Consider the following 25,531-nt stretch of genomic DNA (forward strand, 5'->3'; position numbering starts at 1 on the left):
TGCATGGCCACCAGTGCTCATGCAGAGGGTTGGAGTCCTTAAACAAAAGGTGTGAGAGAGTAAGACAGAGTTGTCCCTACTCATAGTACTAATTGGTGCGTTACTCCACAATGTTAGCAAGTACTAAGGTAGAAATGCTAAGCCCTACCAGAGCACTTTCTGTCTTGCTAAGGTCTTTCTGCCAACAAACCCTGATAAAATTGTGTGCAGCAATGGCAGCTGGAAACAGTAGATTACACACATTAAGTGACTTTGTGCTGTCAAAATGTAGAAGAGCTTGTATTGTTAATAGTTTGTATTTGTGTGGCTTCCTTTCCCCCGGGACTCACGATCCAAGGTGGACTAGAGAGGGACTTAATCTGAATTGCTATGTGATATCTGAATAATGCCCGGGGTCTGTGCAGAAATGGGCATCTATCTCCTGGAAAAACAGCACTGTCCAAACAGACAGTTCTGGTACGTTCCCTGCTAATGCTGAAGGTGCTGAGAAGAAAAGGGGGAAAGGAGGAGCACAGGGGGCTGTTCTAATAGTTTTCTATTATTCAGCAATGGTTTACAGCAAAACGCCTGACTAAGGCTAGTTTGTAGAGGGAAGTGAGAAGACTGCCAGGGGTTTGGGAGTCCCTAGTACTTTGCATGTTGGAGGCCATTTTTTTTTTATATGTGAGGAAAGGGGAAAACATGAAATAGAGGGAAACATGTATAAACTCCTCCTTCCTAGTCTGATCCTTAGATGGTACAAAGAGGCAAGGCTGCTAATGCCAGCCCAGCTGCTCTAGTTTACACCAAAAGGGGCAAATCCAAACTGCTCCCCAGGTGGACATTGCTGCCCTCCCACATGGTGTGGATCAGGACCGTGGCTCTAACAGTGACCAGTCGCAGCTGGGAGGTTTCAGGCTTTTCTTCCTTGTCCTCCCCATCCCTCCCCCACCGCTTCTCATCCTTGGTCTGTGCTCCATTCCAGAGAGATGGGACACAAGCAGGGGGCTTTATTTATAGGGGAAAAAAATGTCAGCAGGGGCGGGCAGAGGGATGTGAGTGGAAATGAGTTGTGCTGATAAGCCTCCTGACTGTATTTTATTTTACTGAGGTTCTTAACAAATAATCTTTATGAAATGCAAACCGGGCTTATCAGGCTAATGCAGATTGTCTGAAATCCTTATCTCCATGGGCCAGTTAGCTGGAGTGATCCCCTTTTCACAATGAATAGAGAATGAAGAGCTGCACACAAGCCTACCCCTCCCTCCTTCCAATCATTGCCTTTTACTGGCAGTGAACCGAACGGCTCTGATTTCCAAACTCATAAATAACTCAGGGCTTCAGACCTGAGATGTCCTGTGTTTTGAAACAGTTGTTCAGCTGTGCAGGGAGCCTGGGTCAGCCGGGAGGGGCATGGGGCAGGGCTGGAAAAGGGAAAATGGGAGAAGTGTCTGGTTTGTGGCACCTTTCTGAGAATGGTCTATGTTTAAGCTGACTTCTAATGCTAGAGATAGTATGATCATCTCACATGCACAGATGCATCCCTTCCTCTAAGCGTTGTCAGTGGACCCAGCCCCTGACATTTGAGTATGTTTCCTTGGCATGCTTTTTGCTTGATAGCTTTGCCTGCTGTGTGCTGGGGAGAAGCTGCTGCCATTTGTAGGTTGAAGATTTATGGTGAGAAACATGCCTGCTGCTCAGGAGAAGGTTTTTTCTTCATTTTGTTCACGCTGTGTATGTATTTTCTGTTACCTCCTATGGGTCAAGTTTGTGTACCTGAGGAATGGATGGCAGCTAAATAGCTCTGCTGCCTTTTCTGGGGACAGAAGCATGGAAAAAAGTAATAGCAGCTGTGAGGAAGTTTTATTGTTCTGACTGCCAAGCCCTGGGGAATATATATAAAAGTCCATCTCTGGGAACACATGGTGGAGCAAATAGATGCTGCTGTTGTCGCTGCATGTCTATGATCTGTGGTGATGTTCTCCCTTCCTGGGACACCATGAGATGCCATATGATCTGCACCAGGTCCTAGCCCTTTAATTCCAAAATACAGAACAGGCCTGTACTAAAGTGACAAGACCTAGTGAAGAAGAGGGCTGACTTTTATCCACCAACATGTGCAAGTTCCCTCACCCCTGTTTTGCCTCTTTCCCTTTCAATTTTTTTTCTGCTCAAAAGACAAAGGTCTAGATTCAGCATTTGGTGCAAGGGGACCTTACTAAGATACAGTTGTACAGAGAAATAAGGCTCTGTAGGAAACAGGTTTCCGACAGCACACAACACAGAGAAATGCTACTGGAGTTGTCACTCCACTAGAGAAATTCTAGAATAGATGCCAGTTCCTGATTCCTCTTGGTACCTGCGCAGATGCCAGTATGAAGGATTAGTTTAGTAACAGAGATGAACTTCCTCAAAGCAGGAGAGCTTTTGTACCCCAGGATGCAGTTTATGCCTTTGTATTGATTCTAGTTAACTGCTAAATCCAGAAATATGGATTACACAAAGCATGGAAATACCTTGGTGATACCTCTACCGTGGAATGTGGAGATACTGCTACCATATGGCACATTACACAACATGCTACATCCCACAGTTGCAATTGCTGTCCAGCTTTGCACATTATGCAAGCCAAATCACATCAGCCAGCATCTGGGAGAAGTTATTGTTTCCAGGTAACACTAAGGTTTGAGCCCTGGTCTCTGTGCAACACACAGCAAAAGGGCAGCTCTCCGTGTTGCAGCTCCTTGAAAAAAAACACTCAGTTGAGAAGGCTGTGTATATGCTGTCAGCACACACAAAATCTCATCTGGTGGTTGCTTCCCGGCTTTTGTTGTGCTTTTTCCCCAACAGTCAGAAACTATTTCCCCTTCTTGCTTCCGAAGAGGAGAATAAATGTGAGAAACAAACAGGCAGAATGACTTCATGATACTCTGCCATCTCCCTATTTAACTAGACCACTGTGTAGCATTATTCATTCACGCTGCTGTTGGCGGGTGCACTGCAAATCTGTTTAGTGATATCTGTGAATGGCAGCTGTCATGTAGGTCTTCAGAGACCCCCAGACAAATACAGCAGGCATGAGTGAATATGTAAAGCTATACCAGCATCTCCAGACCTAGTTGTGAGGATGGAATATGCTCCTCGAAACAAAGACTCAGAATTAGTCCTGGGTGATTATATTGCAGCATTTCTACTCGAGGATTAAATTTGATTGTGTCTCTTTTCTTCTTGAAAGTCCAGGTTTTGTTTCCTTGGAAGGCTCAAAACCCTCTTATAGTTGCCTGGCCTTACAGATGCCCCTCTGTACAATGGAAAAATGTCCATATTCTTCTTCTTTCCCTGGCTTTGATGTGAATGTGCGTAGGAGGATCCTGCTCATGCTAGCTGCTATTTCTCTTAATCCAGAAACCGGTGTCCGCAGTCCTTTCCATTCTAAAGTTAACAAGTTTCTCAGCTTGGAGTTTCACCCCTTCATCATGAGTGGACATTTGGGGTGCAGACCTGGTTCTGTTGAAACCAGGAGCCAAACTCTTCTTGTCTTGCCAGGACCTGAAACTCATCCCTCTCCCCCTCCTTCTGGGAGAGCTTGACTCAGCCCCAGTCAATGCCCTTATGCGCTGTTGAGTTTTGTAGTATGTCCAAGGAGCTATGGCATTCACCTCTTCAGTTTTTTATTAGCCTGCTTGCTGCAGGAGAATTAGCTGCTCTCCTGTATTGGAGGTCTTAGACTGTGCTTGTGGGACAGCAGTTTTGCAGGCTTATTCCTTCTCCCCTGAGCGTACAGCTGGGTTGCTCTGGTGGGTCCTGCAGCCTGTCCCACAGTTGCCACCTCAGCCAAGTCCCTGGATAACTGGACCATGTGACAGCTCCTGGGCAATAAAAAGATAACGTGTTGGGTGTGAGGTTTGCAAACCCTGAGCATACTCATCCCCATGTCACTACATTGCTCCTGAGGGTAGAGGTGTGGGCTACAGCCTGAGAAGCTCTCTGGTGATGTTAGAGCAAGGTTTGGGTCTGGTTTGCTCCCAGCTGAGCAGGGTACTGGTGATGTCCTGGTTTCAGCTGGGATAGAGTTAATTGTCTTCCTAATAGCTGGTACTGTGCTATGTTTTGAGTTCAGTATGTGAAGAATGTTGATAATGCTGATGTTTTCAGTTGTTGCTCAGCAGTGTTTAGTCTAAAGTGGAAGGATTTTTCAGCTTCTCATGCCTGGCTGGAGGGGCACAAGAAGTTGGCACAGGACACAGCCAGGGCAGCTGACCCAAACTGACCAACGGGGTACTCCATACCATGTGTCGTCACATCTCGTATATAAACGGGGCGGGGGGGGGAGGTGAATCGCAGCTGGGGGACAAGCTGGGTGTTGGTCGGCGGGTGGTGAGCAATTGCACTGCGCATCATTTGTACATTCCAATCCTTTTATTATTGCTGTTGTCATTTTATTAGTGTTATCATTATCATTATTAGTTTCTTCTTTTCTGTTCTATTAAACCGTTCTTATCTCAACCCACGAGGTTTACTTCTTTTCCCGATTTTCTCCCCCATCCCACTGGATGGGGGGGAGTGAGTGAGCAGCTGCATGGTGCTTAGTTGCTGGCTGGGGTTAAACCACAACAGGTGAGCACACGGGAATCTGTGCTTTTGGTTCTTGCATGTGGCCACATGGACCCTTCTACCCAGCTCCTTTCTGCAGCAGGTCTGGATAGGCCCCACTGAACTACCCACAGGGAAACCAGGAGGAGCCACACAAGCTGGCCCTTTTCAAAGGTGATGGCTGTTCCTGATAATGCCAACTGGCTCAGCTTTCATTTCAGCTTCCTGAAGACTAATGCAGACAGATCAATTAGGGACTGCACACAAGAAGCTGAAGCTCCTCAACCCTCCCCCAGATAATAATAAAAATTTGCCCCTGCTTTTCTCCTTCCTTGAATTCCCCAGGAGAGAATTAGCTGGTGCTGCAGGTGCAGCCGTCCCGCGGGGTGGTGAGAGCAATGAATAGTAAGGTTTTTAGCTCAAGCACACTAAGGCTGTTCAGCAGCCATTGGATAATCCTCTGTTAATCAGATTATGTAAATTACTACTTCAGCATCCCTATCCCATCTCTCATCCCCCTGCTCTCAAAGCTGGAAATAAAAGGCACTCTAAAAAGAAACATTTAAACTGCAAAAAGGCAGTGCTGCTGAAAGGCGTGGGTAGAGGGTGCCGAGATGAGGAGCAGAGGAGCAGGGCTTTGTTTCTGTGCGGACAGGCGTTCCTGCTTGGCAAAGCAGCAGGAGACACCAGCAAATCAAAGGTCAGGAGTGGGCGCTGCCTGTGTATTAACAGTGCCTCAGTACCGGGTTGAGGAGACCAATGCCAGTGCATTCCTGGAGGCTGGCGCTTTGCCCTGGGATGTTACTTTTCGTGCACTGGAAGAGCATCCCTGACCTCCTTGGAGCAAAGTGACTTCCTGCCCTTTCTTTTGCATTCATGATGTGTTACAAGTTTGTTCATTCATAATGTAAAGCCCAGCACACCAAAAAAGTTTTGGGTTGGGAGGTGCTGTCAGCAGTCTGGACTTAGTCACTGAACACAGCAACCAAACTGAATGATGAGAGAGATTATCAAAAATGGCCACTGAAGCTCTGTCTGCAAAGCCTGGACATGCAGGCACTGAATCACCTAAAACTTGCACTTGTGCTTTAGTGCATACAAGGTAATCGCGTCCTCTGGCTCTGGGTTTCAGATAGGATTATGTCTTCCTGAAACACTTGTCAGGAGCCCAGGCAATCACAACATCTTACTCAAGTTTCACTGGTACTCAAACCATGGCTTAAGGCACTTGGTCTCTGAGGCTGCCACATTTTCATCCAGATAGGAGTGGTGGTGGTTTTTTTACAAACTGGAGTAGAAAGCTGAGGAAGGCAAGAAAGGTCACTTACAATTAAAAAGAGGAGCTGAGAGCTTATTTATTCTTTGTGCGGCCACTGAAGCCACCCAGAAAGCTCAGCTGACCTACATTTGCTGTGTAATACTCCTGACTGAATGCAGTTCCTTTTGTTTGTGACAAAGATAAGACTGCCTCTCTCATGGCAGATGCAACACATTGAAAATCGAGGTTTTCTACCCCAGACAGGGTTTTCTACTGGGCTTTTGGTACTATTTACAGATGATCAAGAGAATTTGTTCCCCAGTCCTTCTTCACACTGTTGAACACACATCCTGATACATCTTGTTCACAGTTGGTATGCAAAGCTGTCTGAAGGGCTATTCACGGGCTATTAAAAATATTGCACATACAGAGTTCAGACCTTGCTGGTTTGATGGGTCAAGCTAATCACAGGGCATGTCTGGGTTTCATGGGCTCAGGTGACACAGTTGGGGTGAACACATGCTAATGTGTACACGAAGGACTTTATTGGTGTTAATGGAGCTGCTTCCCTGTGCTGTGACGTGAGAAGCTGGGACACAAGCTCTACAGGAAAGATACTCATGGTCCAGTGGGGGATGGATAGCCTGATCCACACAATTAGGAGCTTCTGGCTGACCTTGCAAAATAATTTTGAAAATGCAGGTGGCCAGATGTGCAGATTGCAGAGTTCTCACCTTGAGGAATTTTGCCAAAAATTTGTCTTCCTTCCTCTGGCTGCTGTTGGCTTTTGTAGAGCCAGTGGAAAGTAGAGAGACATGTAGCACAGTCATATGATGGAACACAGGTGAACTGAAAGAGTAATGGAGTGATTTCTACATGCTGAGGATCAGCAGTGTTCTATAGTAACCAATGAAAGTACCTCAGTTTACACCAGCTGAGCATCTGAAATATAGAGATATATTTAAAAACAATGGAAACAAAGCAATTGAAAATTAAATATGAAATTAAGTGTACCATGTCTCCATCATTAAGGCAGCAGTAAGGGCATACATTCATAACTGAGAAAAAATAGGATGGCAAAACTTCAAAAGCAAAGGAAGAAAGCTACCTTTCAGAGTCAGAATAGTGAGCAGGTCTGGTTTTCCTATGTGAAACGGACTGCGTAATCATAAGGAACTCCTCAGAAGCTGGGTTTCTGGGAGTTTCCTTTGCACACACATGTGCTGCTGGTCCTGCAAGAGGAGCAGTCTCAAGCATCAAATACGGGACCTTTCCTCTGAGGATTTCAACCTCAGCCATTCCCAAGCAGCAACCTGCACTAAGAAGGAGATTAGGAGATTCAGAGCAAATTCCCTTGTTCCTTGCAACAGCTTACCTCAAAGAAAAAGCCTCATGGTTTCAAAGACTTGCATATGAAGAAAGAGAACTTGCCAGACTGTCCCAAAAGCCTGGCAACTCCCAGCACATCAAATACACAAGGCTGGGGGTTGAGTGTTTTGCTTGAAGACATACTGGATATTAAATCTCTCAGTCCTTACTTTTTGTTATTAAAGACTGTTGTAGAAGGTGTAAACACATCTATGCCGCAGACCCTTCAGGGCTTATAATCTGGCCAGGAAGGTATATTCAACTCCACATTTCTCTGAATCCCTGCTTTCAGTGACGCTTATGTGGTGGCCTTATTGCTGCATGCAACCTGTTTGAGCTCAGCATTGTGTGCCAGTGAAAATGGCAGCTGCTGATTCTCTTAGGTGACTGCCTTGTTTTTCTCTGTTTTAGGTGATTTCCAAAGAATTTTTAATGTCTAGGTATGTTTATGTCAAAGGGAAAATGAGCTGCTTGTCTCTTCTGTCCTGCTCTCAGTGGAAGATTTAGAGAAACATTAGGTTTTCAGTCTCTTTCTTCTGTGGCTGAACAGTTTCTTCAAGGCTATCAGCAAGTTTCAGCACTGAAAAGGAGAAGATTTGGGGCTTCTGGAATTAAGCTGAAGAGTGTGGCCAGAATTTAAAGCACCCCCTGATGTGAGTGTTTTGTTAACATTAATAAGAGATTCAAAACGTTACAAAAAGCTTCAGATGATGGAAGTTTAATATTTCAGCAGTCTGCATGCAGCTGCTGTTCTGAACCTCAAGGAGCCTCCTCCAGCTCTCTATATTCAAAATCTATTGATCTAAATTTTTATTTTAAAGGGCAGGAGCCCAGATGTGTATAATTGCTTCTTATTGTTCCCATCTGTAGAGTGTGGGTCTGAACTCACAGTGATAATGTGGCTGTGTGTTTGCAGCCTCTTGCTGTCCTTTTTCTGTCCATCACTGTGTGCAGCTTTCATCAGACTGAAAGGGGTCACCCCACAAAGGGGGAAAAATAATTTTAATCCAGGCCCGTCTTCTAACATCTCTTCCCATATTTAGGCAGGATTCTCTTTGATTTCCTGCTCTTTTGCAGTAAGAATTTTTCTGGAGAAAGATGGGGTTTGAGGTCTGGCCCAGTGTGAAACACAATTTTTTTTTTTTCCATCTGACAATTACTCTTTCTTGGAAAGGTTTCTGTTGGCCCTGGAAACTGTGTAGTAGCAGGATAAAGCCTTTTGCTCCTGCTTGCATACCTCACAGTCACATGTGCCAGGAACCACTTTTCTTCCTTTTAGGAAGAGAAATAACTAGGGTTACTCCCCTAGGATGTTTCAGGAGCTGGAATTTAAATGCTGGCATGCTAAATTTCAAAAAGGGACACGAGAAACCCAGTTTTGAGGACGTTCACACTTTGCAACCACCCATATGTTCTTGATTTCTTCAAAGTGGCCAACTCTCACATCTTCTGCTTTGCAGAGACACATGTGTAAATGCTGTTGCATAAATGACTGACAATGCAGGCAGTCTGTTGCTTCACCCAGGTCTAACTGTTACCCGTATCTGTAGTGCTAAGGCAAGCTGATGAGCTGACTGAAGTATGAATCTTCAAAAAACAAGTGTACTAAATGTGAGTTCAGGACTGCTTCTGGTGGGAGTACCTGCTGGGCATGATAGAAAAAATGGGGAAGGACAGTGTCCTCCAGAGGGGGTCAGTACCTGTTCTCTTCAGCCTCGCTTCTTACCCATGAGAGGACTGAGACTAGATTTTCTTTTCTTTCCCTGCTTTTGTTTCATAAAACTTGACAAAGAATGTCTCCCTTCTAGGAAGAATGTGTACTTGCCTGGCAGAGTGGGTCTGCATTTCAGCAAGGGCCTGCCAGCACTGCTGCAACAAAACAGTGGTTTCTGCATCTGCAGACACAACAGTTGTATGCCCCTAGTTACCCCATCTGCATATGCAGTGTTCCCCACCCTCCTCTCCTCACCAATGCTGTAAGGGCACTGGAACTCTACTCTCTGAGAGAAGTATCTGAGGAGGGAATATGTGGCCACTCCACTAGCAAATATGCTAATACCAACTGCAGTTTGGAGGCAGAATGCAAGTTACAAAATACATTCTGTTTCCCCTTGACTTTTCATGAACTGAAAAAGGGTGGCTGCTAAAAAACAGACCCATTGCTGGTAAAGAATTGCCCCAGACTCCAAGGAAACTGTCAGGATGGATCCTAGCAGAAATTTTTGTGAGGAAGAGCATGCCCAGGGTGCACTATTGCTTTCACTGCTCTTGTTCACCTCTCCTTACTCCTGGCTGAGCTATACTACCCTGGCAACTATGGACTGCTCTAGGGAAAAGTAATCCCAGGACTGCAGGGATATATTGATAATGTATTCCCCCTGCTGCCATGTCACTATTGAGTACAGAGAGTAAGGTGAATGAGACTGATGTGGTTCATCGGTGCCAAGTAATCACAGTTCAACAGGAAGCTTAATAAAGAGACAGTGAAGCAGACCCTCATGTTTGACCCCTTTGGAGCAATCTGGCAGTGCGGAAAAGACCCTTAAGATTAGTGTAAAAGTCAGCATCCCTGTGCCATCTCATCAGCATTGTCAATGACTTGACAACAACGCCAGCTTGACACCTGGGATCTCCTGCCCACAGCCTGACAGTGGGTCACGGCGTGTCCCAGCAGTGCAGGAAAAGTGTTGCTGTGCTTGCAGCAGACGCAGAGCTTTGCGGCCATGGCCTCTCACAAGAGGAAAAAAGCTGGGGCTACAGGGTGCCAGGGGACAGTGGGGAGCAGGGGAGTGAGGGAAAGGTGAGGATGTCTCAGGTGCTGCAGGTTGCACAGCTTCAGCTGGGCTGCCACAGAGGTATTCAGGAGGAGTAATTCCCTTGTACAATGAGAGGGAGACAAGGAGACCTTGGGATGTGGCTGAAACACTAAACAGATGTGGTGCTGGCTTTTCTGAAGTACAGGGGAGGGTGCTAGGATGTCCCTTTTTCTCCTCATGTTTCCTCAGTGAGGCAGGTTTCTTGCCATGAGCCTGCGCCTGGAGAGGGCACGCATCTGACAGCAACAGGAGCAGGATCCATCTCTCTTGCATGGATACGTGAAAGAGAATGAATAGCAGCCCATCCAGCCCCTCTCCCTGCAAGAACAGATGCTTTCCTGGCTGTTTATTTTATAGTGCTTCATCTGGCCAAGTTTTGAAAGCTCTAGGCAGTGAAGTATCCATGCAATTAGGGATAAAGAGCTTCATCTCCCTCCCCTTTCTGGACTGGCAAGCTCTCTTCTCTACCACTGCATGCTGGCTGGAGCATCTCAGGGCACATTTTGGGTAAATAATGGGTTGGAGGAAGTAACAGAGAGGAGGGGCACTCCACAACTTTCCAATGTAAATTACATGGAAATTAGGCTTCTGTGAGGCCAAAGGCCCCTCTGGAATAGGGCCTTTATTTAACATAACACTTGTGCTAAATGAAGCGGTTGACACAGCTTTCAGGCTGTAGTGCTGCTGTTAATTTACCGTGTGAAAGGGCTGAACCTTCAGTCAAGCTCTGGGGAACTACTCGCCCTCATCGGAGAGCAACCACATCATTCCACTGCTGGGTTGTTAATATTTATGGGGGCAATCATGTTAACTGAAACATCTGCAGTGCTTTTAAAAACCTGGTAGGTGAGCTCTACCTAGCCAGCTTGCTGTTTTGGGTGAGGTGGTCTGGGTAAGAGCTGAGGTTTCTTGGGGCTCGGCAGAGGAAAGTGGTGGAGTGTGCTTAAAGCTACTTTATCCTGGATGCAGGCATTTTCCTGTACCATGACTGCAGTGGGATGATTAGCTGGGGCTTCTCCTTCCCTATCCCTTGTTCCCTTTTAGTATCCTGTTGCTTCCAGTGCATAAGTAGGTATCTTGCTCTTGTTCTCCCTATTCACTCTTAACTCCAAGCAAAGGAAAACTCCCAGCACCTAATGGAGAAGTGGATGGAGGTGCAGACAAGGTCATATGGGTCCCAAAGGCTTTGTATGTTTGTAACAAGGTTATGCCCTTGTTGGCTTGTGCCTGGGGCAATTTTGTGACTATTTTCATAGAATCATAGAACAATTTGGGTTGGAAGAAACCTCCAAAGATCATCTAGTCCAACCCCTCTGCAATGATCAGGGACATCTTCAGCTAGATCAGGTTGCTCAGAGCCCCGTCCAACCTGACCTTGAATGTTTCCAGGGATGGGGCATCTACTATCCCTTTGGGCAACCTATTCCAGTGTTTCACATATGAAGAGAGCTGTTACCCCAGGTGAGGGGGGGCTGGGTGGATCAGTCTGTGTCATAGACACAGATGTGTGTCCTCCATTGATGGAAATGGTGTTAGTCTGCACTTTTTGGGTTTTTTACAGTCAGAATTCAGCTTGCTTGCCTGTTGCCCCTGAGCTGAGAGGAAGTTTTGGGGCCACCCCAGCAGTGGGGAAAGAAGCCTCTGTTTCACCAACCCTGCATCCTAGCCACAGGGTTATGGAGCTGGCTCACCTTTGCTGTAAAAGCATGAATTAAACCTAACCTTAGTGCACTGCATGGGCCCTGAAGTGAAGGGCAAGCTGGTAGATGAGTAAATTCACACCCACAGCCTCCTGTTGTCACGCGGACTCAGGCAGAGGGCCAGCACGGGGCTTGGGGCAGCACTGAGACTGCAGCAGCTGTCCTCCTGTCCTCCCATCCTCCCAGCTGCAGAAGGTGCTAGCCATGACTCTGAGTGAAAGGGAGCTTCCACCAGAAAAGGTAGTGCAGGACTGGTTTGTCAGCACATGGTCACCCCCATGACCTCACCGCACCTACTGTCAGAGCAGAGAGGGAATCTCCTCCTTAGGAATACAATAAACACACCATCCTGTCCCACAGTAGTGAGTCATGTTAAAGCTGGCTTTTGAATGAGCACTGCATCTCTGTCTCTGGAGACATTTACAAGCTCAGAGCTGACTAAATACATTAAATAATAATAAAAAAAATCCCTCCCCCCAAAGAAATAAAAAAAAGAGAAAAATTAGATTCTTGCCATGAGCCAGTTCCATCCTTTCCCAAAAAGTGCAGAGTTGGTGCCAGAGTTGCTCTAAGGCTAGTAAGTATAGTCTCAGCCACTGCCCCATATCATCCCCAGAAAAGGGGAGCGGGCGTGTGGTAAGAAGAGAAAAGGCAGGATAGAGAGAATCTCCTGGGAGATGCAAAACAAGCTCCCTGGATTGCTAGGACTAGTGGTGACACGCGCCAGACAAAGGACCTGCTACTCTATAAATGAGGCAGCCAGGACGAGCACTAGGCTGACTCCAGCAAGAACGAGCTCTGCAGCCAGGCACTGGGAGAGCAGTTGGGAAGGAAAAATAGGAAACATCCGTTTTTTTCTGTCCGTGTGCCTGCTGACCAGGTTTCAAGAGCCACAAGAACCTGTGACCAGAAAAGTAAGTGACAACGGCCTCTTCTCTTTACAGCGTTGTCTCCCCTCTTTTGGGCTTATCTTGCAACTTTCTTAGGAATGCCAAAGTTTCCTCTCGGAGCAGGGAATATCCTTAAAGGAAGGAATTTCTGCAATAGCATTTTAACATCCACTGGATTTTTATTTCTTATTATGGCACCTCTGAATCTTGTCACCAAAAAGTTAAAAGTAAGGCACCTGATCTGACAAAGAGAATAGTTACAGAAACGGCCACTTAAAGGTGGCTACATTTAATCAAACAAAGTAACTGTGTAGCCCTATTTTTGTGCCTGGACTTTTCAAATTCTTAGTATCCACAGTGAATCAGACCTCATGCCAGGAGAAATTATTAATTGGTTTTACTACTTTTGAAAGAAATGTTGATGCTTAGATGTGGAGCAAACTAATGTGATTTTAAAATCACTGTTCCTACTATTCCTAGATTTTTTTACATCATAACTGTATAATTACACACTAGACAAACTCATTTATACCACTGCAAAGTCCTGTAAATCAGAATTATTGCACTGGTGCAAAACGATTGCACAGAGCATCATAGACTCTGAGTTTAGAAATAAAACTTAACAGAATTGTCCAGTGGTGACTGATATTTAAGACAAATTATTTGCAAAAGCACAGATAACCATGCATTCGTGAAACTTTACTGTATGCTTATGCACTAGGCTATGTGGAAATCCTATGACAGTGTCAGCAGGTAAAGGTATAAAGAAACAGTTTTAAATGCCAATCCTCACATATTTAAAAATATCCCCACTACTTTATTGGTCATCTGTCATACAGCTGATGCATACATAAAATATGTAGGCATTTGAATTTTGCTCAGTTCAATAGTTCACTTGAGAGGAAAAGCTTAGCAATTTTATTAATTTCATTTCTGCTAGTAAATATTAATAACTCTCAGATTTGTAAAAATACTTTTGAAACTGCCAATCTAGAACATGTTTAGATTTCCAGTGGTAGCCTTCTGCATAAAGCTATATTTGCCTGAGAAAGTTAATAAACAATAAACCAAACATTTTTCTGAAGTAGCTCCTGATCCTGATATGTGGAAATCAGGAAATCCTTCCTGATTTCCACATAACAGTATAGGATGATATTTGATTTTTAGAACCTTTTTCCACCATACATTTCTATATAGTTTCCAAAAAAAACCCCTAAAATAAATGCAGGGGGTTTTTTACTGCCTCTTTATATAAATCATCAAAGTAGTTGTGAAAGAAGCAGCTGATCCAAGAAATTAAGTGAGTCAGCATGCCAGGTAGGAGGCTTGGTGACTAAATGTAGGTGCTCACAAGACTGTGGCTAAGGCAGGGATGATCTTCATACTGATCTTTCTATCAGGCATAGCCCCAAAGAGCAGCATGACATTTATGGGAAAACAGGACTATGGTCCTTGTCTTGCAGTGGTTTTTATCACACTTTTGGAAGTTACAATTTGCTGTGGTGGTTATGTTTCTCCATGCTTATGGTGACTTCTAGTCTTACACACAGCAGACCCAATTAATTCCTGGGGTGATGCCATGGTGGTCAGCAGACTGGTTTTAACTTGTGTTTGGTAGGAAGTCAGGGCACTGGATGCCACTATCATGATGCTGTCAAACTTTCAGTTTTGCTTTTGCTGAAGTCACAGAGAGATTTGCTATCAGCCTCAGAGCAGACCTGGATAAACTGCAAAAGTAAATATTCTCTGGGGGTTATATCCAAACAACAAAAGATCTACATTCCCCTCATGCAAATGTCCCTTATGGCACTGGATTTTCCCTTCTCTGCTCCTAACAACTCCCATAACAGTGTCAGCTGCTGCAGATCACTCTTTGCTGAGTTGTTAAGACATGCAGCATCTGGTCCTCCCTCCTTCTTTATGTAACAGACTTTCAGTAAGGAGGATGTGGACTTTCCCACATATGCAGGCAAGGCAAGGAAGTTAAAGCAAAAGGACGTGTTTCTGCTATTAACAGCTACCTCACTGCCTCATAGTGGCAGGTGCAGAGAGAGGTATGCAGGAATGAGTGCTGTAACGAGGTGGGAGCAAATATCTGTGTAGAACAGGGTTTTGCACACTGGGTCTGGAAAAAAATGAGTCCCAGAAGAACTCCTGGAAGACCACCAACCTGTTTTTCTGCTCTGTGTTAACCCTGAAGCACAGGGATAGTGTCTGTATGTAGTATTTGTTAAGTTAATTTGGCAGAGACTGTATTTAAAGGAAACCCACTGGAACTGTAGTTCAGCCTTTGACACAAGAGGGCCTTACTGGAGAAGGGACCAGGAGGACAGAGAAGTACTTTACCATGAAAGACCCTCAGATCTTCTTGAACAGAAAATAACACAAATGCAAGTTTAGCAAATAAAGGCTAAACCTTCTGGCAGCTTTGCATCCATGCCAATACACTAGATGTCTGTTTAGCAAAAGCTGTTGCAGCCCATGAGTGGGTTCTTTGTTTTGCACAGAGCTGTGGTATAGACTTTACTGCAAAGGAACATAAAAAGCATTGACAAGAGGGGACCCACAGGAAAAAAACCAAAACCACTCCCATGTGCAGAGTAAACCTCTTCATGACTATTGGTAAGTTCTTAACCACATATTTTCTGCTCACCCAAATGCCTGCTGGGTGGTAGTCCATTCTTTACAGGCCTACCTTTCCTGAGACAGCCTTAGGGAACACGATGCCAGGGTGTCCAGGTTATGAAGTCTACAGGCTAGGCTGATTTCTCAGAAAGTTGCGAGCTCTCTCCCCCACTGAAGATTCTGCACTCTGAAGGAAGGCATTCGGATAACAAAGCTAAGCAACCCAGAGGCAACACTGGGTCAGGTGAAAAACTTGCCTTTTGAAACTGTGATCACATATAGACCAGTATCCCCAAACATGAAGGCTGACTTAAGCCTAAGACTTTTGCACAGTTGCTTTTGAAGGCTCCAACAATTTCCTTTTTCTAAAGGTTGAATGAGAGCGCAGTGTAGCTGTGAGTGTTTCTGTAAATGCTGCTCTTAGACAGGAGGGCTCCCAGAAGTAGACATTCCACTATGTACATTTTGTCCCAGATTTACAGACTCTAAAAAAGGTAAATCACTCTGTCAGTGCTGACTGGTTTTTACAGCATTTTTGCTGCTCTGCTGTACTTTGTATTGTGGCATGATTGTCAGATAACACTCCCAACAGAGGCATGAGGCGGTGAAAGGAGCCCTTGTTTACTCCTGAAGTAAATCCTCTTCCCACATCTTATTTGAAACAAAATGAAGTTCACTGCTGGTTTGAGGAATTGCCCTGTGAGAACTGGGAGAGGGTCTTGTCTTTCATTACACAAACACAGCACCTACCAATGCCAAGCAAGGCTGGGCCACTGTGTGCTGGTGGCTGCTCTAACACACACACACACACACACACACACAAATGCTTTCTTTCCTTTCCACAAACCTGGCAGCTGAGACAAACTTATTACAGGCAGAAGGGACACAGAGATGCAGGAAAGGAAAATAAAAAGGGAATTTGCCTGAGGCAAAGGAACAGCAGAATGAGGACAGAAGTTCAATTCCCTGATTGCCAGCCCAGCATTCGTTTGGCTGACTGCACTGTGCGCTCTCTCTGTGTCCTTGTTGACCAGTCTACCTGTGGGATTTCAGGTGGGAGGCACTTGGGGAGGGGTATAGTGCTGAGATACAGGGAGACAGCAATGGAGAGAGGGGACTGAGGAAAGCTGGGAGGTGTACCTAGAGGTGCGCTGCTCTTTTTCCAAGCTGTCAAGCTGCAATGCATTTTCTCCTCTCCTCTTCCTTCCCCTCCCAACCCAAAGGAAGTCCTTGCAATCCAAGCAACCATGCGGCAAACAGAGCATGGTTCAGCTGCAAAGAGTTTGAGCTTATTCCTTGTAAAGGGTGAGGAAAAAAAGGTCATGCTTTATGGATAGGCAGTGTAATGTCTTGTGACAGCCACGCTCAATCTTTCCCTCTGCACAGAGCTGAGTCCCATGCTCCGGGGCTTGTATGAAACTGAAGAAGGAAACAATGAGCTTCCTCCTTCTCCTCTTCTCCAGATCACACTGATGCAAAGTGAACAAAACACAGCAGCAAGGAGTGATAGCTGGGGAATCTTTGCTCCCTTGGGTAGGTCAGGCTCACAAGCACCTGCCTAATACAGCAAACAGGCACCATCTGCTCTTCTGTTGCCATTTACTTAAGGGCTGAGGGGACTTCACAAAATCCAATGCAATGTGTTAAATAAATAACCAATTTTAGCAGGCGCTAGGTTTCCCCTATGGAGTAACGGTGTGGCACTGCAGGTTTCCTAGAAGCACTCCAATTCTTGCTGGCAGCAGGCATCTGCTGTCTGATTAAGATTTGCTGGAGTAGGTCTCCAGTGGCCAGTTTCAACATGGATTTAACTTCACTGAGGTCAAAGGTATAACTTGAGGGAGGAACTTTCTCATCCAAGATCTTTATTTAATAGCAACCCACTAACTATGACGGAGTGCTGGGCTCCTGGTGAGTCCCCTGCCAGCCCATAGACATTAAGTGCTGGCTCAGGGGCCATTTGCCAGGGAATGTCCTAGCAGAGATGGTGCTTTGTGCCTAAGCTGCTCTGCTGCTGCCGCCTGAATTGCCTGAATGGCTTTTGCATAGAGAGTCTGTGAGAACTGCTGCTACCGAGGGAGAGATCTTCATCTTTTCTATTGTTTAGTCTTTTGTCTGGTGACACTTGCTGCTGCATTAATGACAGCCAGTATTCCACACACACCCCACCTCCCACCTTATTTTTATATTTTCCAAAGAGGTAGGCAGGGGACTGGAAAGAGCTTCAGTTATCTGTTTGGTGGGTGGTGGTGTTTTGTTTTTTCTCTTTCTGGCTGTTGAAGCAGATTCACTGCCGGGCTGAGGTTATTTCTTTGCACAGTTCTCTTTACACACTGCAGATGTGGATCTTAGCTCATGAAACTGCACTTACCCACTACCTCTGGACATGTCTTCTTGATCTGAGTTAAATCCTGTGCTCAGTGGCAACATTTTGCCCTTCAAAGTAATTCACCCAGTGAAAATGGTGTAACCTTCCAGATTTACCTTCCTAAGAGCAGAATTAATCCTCTTGAATTTAAGCTGCTGTCTTCCTGAGTTTCTTTATTGTCAGCTAAATGTGGCGCTGTTAATCTGTGGTTAGGGAAGGTGACCAGAAAGCACAGAATCCAGGCTTGCAAGTTAATGCAATTTGTCTGTCCACGATACGTACAAACAGGCGATTTCTGAACAGATTTAAAAGGGACCAGTGGGATATAAGCTGCATGCAGCCACTAGACAATATATATTTTTTACAGTGCACCAGAGAAAGCTAAAGAATACATTACTCAGATTTGCAACATTAGCAAAGACCTGAAGCTGCAAGTAATATCGTACTGAAAGCCAAGCTTGGTGGGGAGGCCTGGAGAGAAAGAGGGAAGAGGAGGAATGGAATGAGACAAAAGGAATGGAAATCAGATGCCTTGTAGTAAACAGGCTGCATTTTACACTGGAAGGTGCTGTGGTTACAGAGAACTCGAAGGATGTGTAGGGGACCGTACAAGAAAAGAAGCTGTGCTGAAACATTACAATTACTGCAGGATTGGACCACGCTTGTTTTTCTCTTAGGTTTCTAGCTGAAACTCTGAGCACAACAACAGGAAACCTGCGCCAGTAAAGGGAAAAAGGAGAGAGGAATTTAAGGTGGAGAGGTGTACAGAGGTAGATTACACCTGAAATGAAGCTTCCTGTAGAGCTATTAGGGCAAGAGGTGGCACTGGGGGAGGGAAAGAGCCATTGTTTGCTGATCTTGAATAAATCTCAGAAATGCAAACACACATTTTTAAAGTGTAATACAGGAGCTGGCCTCACAAAGGCATCTGTTTGCTGACAAGTCTTGTGACCATAGACATAGTATTGTCTTTTCCAAAGGCAAGAGAAGAGAGACAAAGAAAGTGTGGTGTGAATGAGTAGGCTGGGGTTATTTTTCCACTAATAATACTGCTAACAGGACAAGATGACATGTTCACAGCACCAGGGCCGGATGTTAACCTGCTTTGCTGGAGTGCTGTGCTGGGGACTGTCTGTAGCAGAGGAGCAGACCCTCAGTTGGTATTTGTAGCTGAGATATAAACAGTCATCCAGCAAACCCAGACCCACATACCAGAATTACAGTGCAGAGACTGAAAGGCCTGGCAAAATATAATTCACCCAACCCATTAGAAGAAATAAGGAAACCCAAATAACTTTCCCTACGCTATAAAAAATAATTGCCTTTGTCTTTAAAAAAACCCAAACAACCCACACACCAAAAACGGGGGGGGGGGGGGGGGGGGGGGGGGGGGGGAGGGAGAGGGAAAGAGAAGCAGGTGGCATTCTGAATTTCACATGGAACCAAGCAGCTGCTTGGAAGCATAAAACTGTAAAGGCAAAAGTTTTGCCTTGGGGAGCGAATGTGCTGCTGTACAGAGGAACACTGGAAGACAGTGTTTAAAATCCGTACCACTGATACATCAGCATTCTTGCCAAAAAGGTACATGCTAGCTGTTTCACATAGGTGCAAAGTACCAAGTAGATTTGTTCCCATAGCAAAAGCCAAAAGTAATACATGGAGTAGAAGAATAGCAAAAAAAAAGAAAAAGAGGGATACAATCCCTATTCGGATCAAGCAATGGGTCTCAATTTAACTCTACAAAAAAAAAGAGAAACTCTCAGGAACCTGAAATATGAGGGTTTCCTTTTTAAATGAGCATCTCAGGAAGCAAGGACGTTTTGATGAGACAATTTTCTTGTCCCCTAAAGGCAGAGTAGACAACTAGGCCTGACAGTAATTTCAGACTTCTACCAAAATAGAAATGTGTTAGCTCTGTAAAGGCTATGGCCAAGAGGAGCCTGCAAGGTATGGGTGGCATGAGTGTAGCCATATATAGTATGCATGGGCGCATCTGTATTAGCTGCATCTCTGACCGAGGTCTCTGAACATGGTTCTGACATAATTTACGATGCTGTAACTGTGTTTCCCTGGTGATTTGTAATGAGTGCTGGACTGGGACTTGAAGGAGCTAGGAGGGAACTTCTCTGTCTTCCATGCATGTCTTGTCTCCCTGCCAGTGCACCCCAATTAACTTCTGAGTCACAGTGGGATTCCCTTATTCACTTGGACTATTACTACATACTTTGGTGAACCCTGAGTGTCTTGCATGATATGAGGCTGCTTCACATGGACACGGGATCACAGCTGGGCTGTGACCCCAAAGTTTCCTCTTTCTGGGCGTGAAGGGTGCTATCCCCCCTGCTCTCCAGTCTCCTGTGTGACTGCTCTAAGGATGTTCTTGCCAATGACTATAAAAAGCTGAGGTTCTCACATGCATAAGAGGGTAAGTGGAAACATTTGTCCTTTAGTCTTGTGGCTGCGGATAATTTTTCCCCGCTCCAACTGTCTGTGTGCCATTGGCATAAAGAGCAGCTTCAGAAATGGAGAAGTGAAAATCTCCCGCAGGGCTGTGGGAAAGAAGGGAAGATTCTTTCCAATGGTGGTGGGAGCAGGGTTAGGGCAATCCCAAGAGCTTTTGACAACCTTTCTGGTAAATGGCATTTAAAATTACTGTGCACCCCTTGCACAGCATTCTTCTATTGCCAGCTCTGCTCTGGACACTGGGTTCCCTTTGCTGGTCAGCTCTGTGAGGCAGGGTGGACAGGTAACACCTACGTAGACCTTTTGCTGGCATGCCTGCATGTTTTGTAGGAATCGTACTTTCCTTCTGCAGCCTGCACTCATGGCACTTGTGGCTTAGTTTTGGCAGCTCTCAGAGGCTAAAGCAGAAACCTGAATGGATCAGACTGCAGACTCTCTGCCACCAGCAGTGAGCAGTCAGTGTGGGCTGGGCAGGGAACCGGACTGTTGCTTCCTTGGAGAAGTCTCCTGTAATAACCATAATCACACGTGTCTGTAGTGTTGGCTGTCTGCTCACTGAAGGCCCATGATTAAAGTCCACCTGGCTTAGCTCCAGCCATGAGTCGCCAAGCTTGGGCCAGCTGGAAGCAGCCCCCAAGAAGGTGAGAATTGGGGTTGGGAAAGCATGGATGTGTTCTGCCCTGGGCCTGCCTGCCTGCCTTCCCCCCTAAAAAGTGTCCGGGTGTCCCTCACACCGCCCAGTGGGACAACTAATGCCTTGGCTATTGGGAATTCTGCTGCAGGGCAACCCCCAGGAGCCTGGAGAAGCCTGGCGTGTAGCAGCACCACATGGTTATATGAGGAAATTAAACTCCATTTACTCCTTTGTGAAGTCCTTACTGGACTCTGCCATCTGGTTGCAGCTGCAATAATTAAGAAAGATCATGGTTATGAATGGGAACATGACATTAGGTATTAGGATCAGGATGTCTGTGCAGGACATGCAGGATAAGGGCATCAGCCACAGAGGGCAAAAATTAGAAATGCCTAGCACCACCACTGTGTGCTCGCCACTGGCCCAGAGGTTACAGTGCCCCCATAGCAGCAGTCTGTGTGAAAGCCAGGGGTATTTAGCATTCACTGACTATTGCTTTTGCTTTGTAGCACCTTGAGAATGACAAGGAAGATCTTCACCAACACCAGGGAGCGATGGAGGCAGCAAAATGTCAACAGCGCCTTTGCCAAGCTGAGGAAACTCATCCCCACCCACCCGCCAGACAAAAAACTGAGCAAGAATGAGACACTCCGGTTAGCTATGAGATACATCAACTTCCTCGTCAAGGTCCTGGGGGAACCAGGCCTGCAGCAGACGGCAGTGGTGGCACGGGGCAGCATCCTGGGGTTCTTCCAGCAAGCCCCATGCTTGCAAAGCATGGAGGAGCTGACACTGATTGAAAACTGTGGTGTGTCCTCTTCTGGCACAAGCAGCAATATAGTAGAGTGTTGGTCAGAGACATCATCTCCCTAGCAGACAATGAGACATGCAGTCTTGGTGTTAGTCTGATAGACCCTCTCTTTTTTGCAAAATCTGTGGGTTGCTCCTCTATGTATTGTGATTATTTAGTTATATTTATTACTGGTTTATTTGGTATGCATTTTTATTTAATAAGAAAGTAAATCCTTGGTCAGCCAACAACCTGGAAGACCAGACAGAACTTGCAGCCCCTGGGAACTAGGAATGACTCACTACTGTCACAGCAGAGTCCAACCAGAAGGGCCTTCTGCCCTGATCTCCTCTGTAAATCACGCCATAGAAATTCATCCAGTGTTTCTGGTAGGGAAAGAGATTGTTCTCCCATGCTATTTCAAGGAAACACTACTGAGCTTAAGAATGATGACTGCACCCACAAATTTGTCCAAGAAAGACATCTGGCCTCAGTAGTGAAAGATTTGGAGACGTGTGATATTTGCCACAGTCCTCCCCCAGTGGTTCCAGAGGCTAACTGCATTCGCTCTTGAGCTTGTAAATCTTATTTCCAGCTTGATTCTTTTTTTGGAAAATACAAGTCCTAGCCCTTGAAGCTGGCTACATCTTTCTCCATCAGACTGGAGGGATCCCTAGTGTCAGAGCAAACTGCATTAAACAAACTTGAACATTAGGTTAAAGCAGAAATGCTAATTTAAAATAAAAGAAGACATAGTCATAGATCAGTTTCAGTGTGTTCAGTAGGCAGAGCAAACCTCCTCTGCAGCAGTCACAGTGTGCATGTGAAAGAAGCGGTTCAGCTACCCTGCAGCAGCCTTAAAAGCCCACCAAACAAGTTGGTGGCTAAATGTCTTTGCCCTTCAACTGCTGCAGTAATGGGGAAGGACTTGTTTTGGGAGGGAGGTGCCAGGAGAAAAGCCTCCATGATGCACAGTGAAAACCTTCATGGAAGTGCCAGTGAGTAGTGCCCATTCCTCTGCCAGGGTGCAGAAGCTGCTGAAGCATGTCAGGGCCTGGCAGAAGGTGCTGGGCATGCACTATGGGTACACCATGGTGCCCCTTCAGCACAGTGCTGTGTATCATGGGTCTTGGGAATTGAGTTCCTGAACCAGCCCTGCTTTTGCTGCCATGGGAGGCAGAACCAAGCTGCACACATCCTTGCTGTCACCTGTAAGACCCTGGTGCTGTGATGCTAGGCTGTGTGAAGTTGGATTGATGTCCGCCCCAAGTGGGGTACCAAGACCATGGTCAAGACTAGGGGCATGCTGCCTGCATACCCAGCTGACTGCCTTTAAAATCCCCGCTTTCAAGTGCTGTAGTTGAGGTTCCTCCATCTGGACACTGTTCCAAATGGGCTGATGGAGCAGGGACGAAGAAATTGGTGTAAATGTCTTCCCATTTGATTTGGTGGGTCAGTTCCCTGTAGGGAATGCCAACCACCATGCTGTAGGTGTTTAGATGATAAGCAGGATGAAAAGAGTTTTCACAAAGGTGGGTTGTTGCCCACAAATCAATTTAATTTCCTGATTGAGTTATAACCTGTGCCAGCAAAGGTCTGGACTGCTCATGCAAGTTATAAAGCTGCCTAGAGCAACAGAAAAAATGATACCAGGTTTAAGTAGAACTGCTTCCTCATCAGATCCTGATCCCACTGACACAGGTCCTTTTGACTTCTATGTGGACCAAGGTACATGTCAATGCTTAGAAAAGACAACTATTCACCACTGGTGAAAAAATGGAGCTCCCATGCGCTAAGGCATGTCCCTGGGCTGTTACTGTTTATTCATGAGACAAAGAGCTTCCCTCAGGAAGCAGAGATAGAGTTTGTGCATGTAACACATACAGGCCTTCTGCATGAAGGGATTTGGCACTCAAAGCTGAGCTGCCTTTTAAAGCCTCAACAACTACCAGGTGCACCAAAGAAGCCAGGGCTGGCTCCTGCTGAGCACATACTGGGCTGTCCTGTGCATTGACAATGACCAAGGTCAGACAGGAGCACATCTTACCCCATCCAGGGCTGGTGCTGTAAGGTACAGGCATGCTAGTGGACAGAGTTTGACCAAAAGGAAAAAAAAAATAAAAATTAAAGGGTTCATGGTGATTTCATTTGCTTTCCGAACACTGCTAATCTTCAGTTTGCTTATCCCTGCTTTTCTGAGCTGTCAGAGCTGAGGACTGCACTGGAGACCAGCTCAGTGGAAACACACCAAGACTTTTGCATGGTTCGTGGAATCAGTACTGCTTTCTCCCCGCCTCTGCCCCCTTTAATGTTACTGAATGGAGTCACAGTCTCTTCTGCACAGTGCTTCAAAGGTAATGAGCCAAGTCCTCCTCCTAGATTTCTGTTGACTTGCTGGGAGTTACAGCAGGATGAATTAGTCCAAGTAAATCAGAGCACTTACTGGTAAAGTGTGGTGGTGCTATTTTTTCTATCAGCCACTTGCTATCCTAGGAAATGTCACCAAGGCAAGACAAAATATTTTGTGAGCAGAGTTATTGTCCAGGGAATGGGTAAGAAAACCTGGCAATTTTGTAATGTAACATGCTTGTTATATTTTCTAGCCTAAAAAGCTTCTCTTCTTGTTACTGCTTTGGTTCATATCAGCACTTTCTTTGTTCTCCTTTCCATTTAGGAGCTCCCTACTCTCATGTTCAGCATGTATTTCACTAGATCTATCTACCAAAGATTCTACTTTTTCTTCCAAGTTTCCTCTTCATATTTTGTGGATTTCTTATCTGTATGATCATGAACAAATATGGTATAACTGACCACATTTTGTACTATATGATGTTATTTAACATCTAATATATTCAAAATAAATTATTTAAGCAATAAATCTTTGTCTTTTTAAACTTCTATAAAATTTCATTTTACATTTGCATGCCATTTGGTAGAGGATATGAAAAACATTACAATGTAATTTCCAGTAATTGGTTTACTGTTCAGCACTTACACCTGAGTCTTGATGTTAGAAACAACATTATCAGATGATGAAGAATGACAGGAATTCTTTGTTTCTTACAATTTCTTACAGTTTTTGGTTGAATTGTATTTTAATCTAAATACTAAGAAGATTTTGACCAACTCTTGAAAAAGTAAATAAAATTTCATTGTTCAACACTGTTGTGTTTGTCTTCCAAATATTCACAATTCAAAAGATTTTAACCAACTCCATTTTAAAAAGCAGAAGTCACCCTAAAGAATTAATTTGGACTCTGATTTGAGTCTATCGTTATGTGGAGATGTTCACATAGGCAGAGCCTACATATTCAGACTGGTATCCAGGTTCAGATGTGAAAACTCATCCAAAGTTGAGGGGAGCTTCGGATGTAAAGCTGCTCTTTCTGGCTAACACCTAGTGAGAACAATCTAATCTCCAATTGAATATGAGGCTGGGAGTGGGAGAAGAAGCACTAGGATGACAGATGCAGAAGTTGTGAGGAAAAAGATGGGAAATTACTGGGGGACAGGGCCAGTTTCAGTTTCATGCTTAACTGGATGTCTCAGAGCCCTCACAGTGCTCTATGATACACCAAGAGAAGGATTTCTACACCGTATGTGCCTGAAAAAGGTATCATCTCAAGAGATTATATCTAAAAGTCATGAAATCAGCAAATGTGATGTTCATAATATGTATCTATCCTAAGCAAGGCAATGCCACCTCAGATAGGACCCTCTGCTTACAGCAGTAATGCCAAATTAGTTAGTATGCTCAGGATCATGTGGCAATGCCTTCTCTGGAAGTGGGCACAGTATAGCCATGTTAACATGGTGCTGTGCTGTGAGATAATGGGACCTGTGGCATGAAGACGTAAAAAGTCATTTGGAGCTGGCTGAAAATGTCTCATGTATGTTGCAGCAGCAGCAAAAAAGTCCCTAGTCTTAAGGCCCCTGAGTCTCCTGGTTGTAAGTAGCAGTGCTAAACAGAGTTGTGTGAATAGCACCTTTTTTTTTTCCTTTTATAATTTTTTTGGTGAGGATATGGCTGCCAATATTGCAAGGAAG

General features: G+C 45.2%; 1 protein-coding gene across 2 annotated transcripts; it reads left to right on the forward strand.

Annotated features, from left to right (window-relative positions):
- Nucleotides 1–12,482: 12,482 nt before the first annotated feature.
- Nucleotides 12,483–23,873, forward strand: TAL2 (TAL bHLH transcription factor 2). 2 transcript variants are annotated; one of them, XM_049795290.1, is made up of 3 exons: nt 12,483–12,628; nt 20,440–20,701; nt 21,204–23,873. In XM_049795290.1, exons 2-3 carry the CDS (start codon nt 20,658–20,660, stop codon nt 21,565–21,567), a joined length of 408 nt encoding a protein of 135 aa, XP_049651247.1. In that variant the 5' UTR covers nt 12,483–12,628; nt 20,440–20,657; the 3' UTR covers nt 21,568–23,873. The 2 variants fall into 2 exon arrangements, with proteins under 2 accessions (XP_049651247.1, XP_049651248.1); XM_049795291.1 differs by lacking the exon at nt 20,440–20,701.
- The last annotated feature ends 1,658 nt before the right edge of the window (nt 23,874–25,531 follow it).

The sequence above is a fragment of the Accipiter gentilis genome, chromosome Z (genome assembly GCF_929443795.1).
Source record: "Accipiter gentilis chromosome Z, bAccGen1.1, whole genome shotgun sequence".
Lineage (NCBI taxonomy): Eukaryota > Metazoa > Chordata > Aves > Accipitriformes > Accipitridae > Astur > Astur gentilis.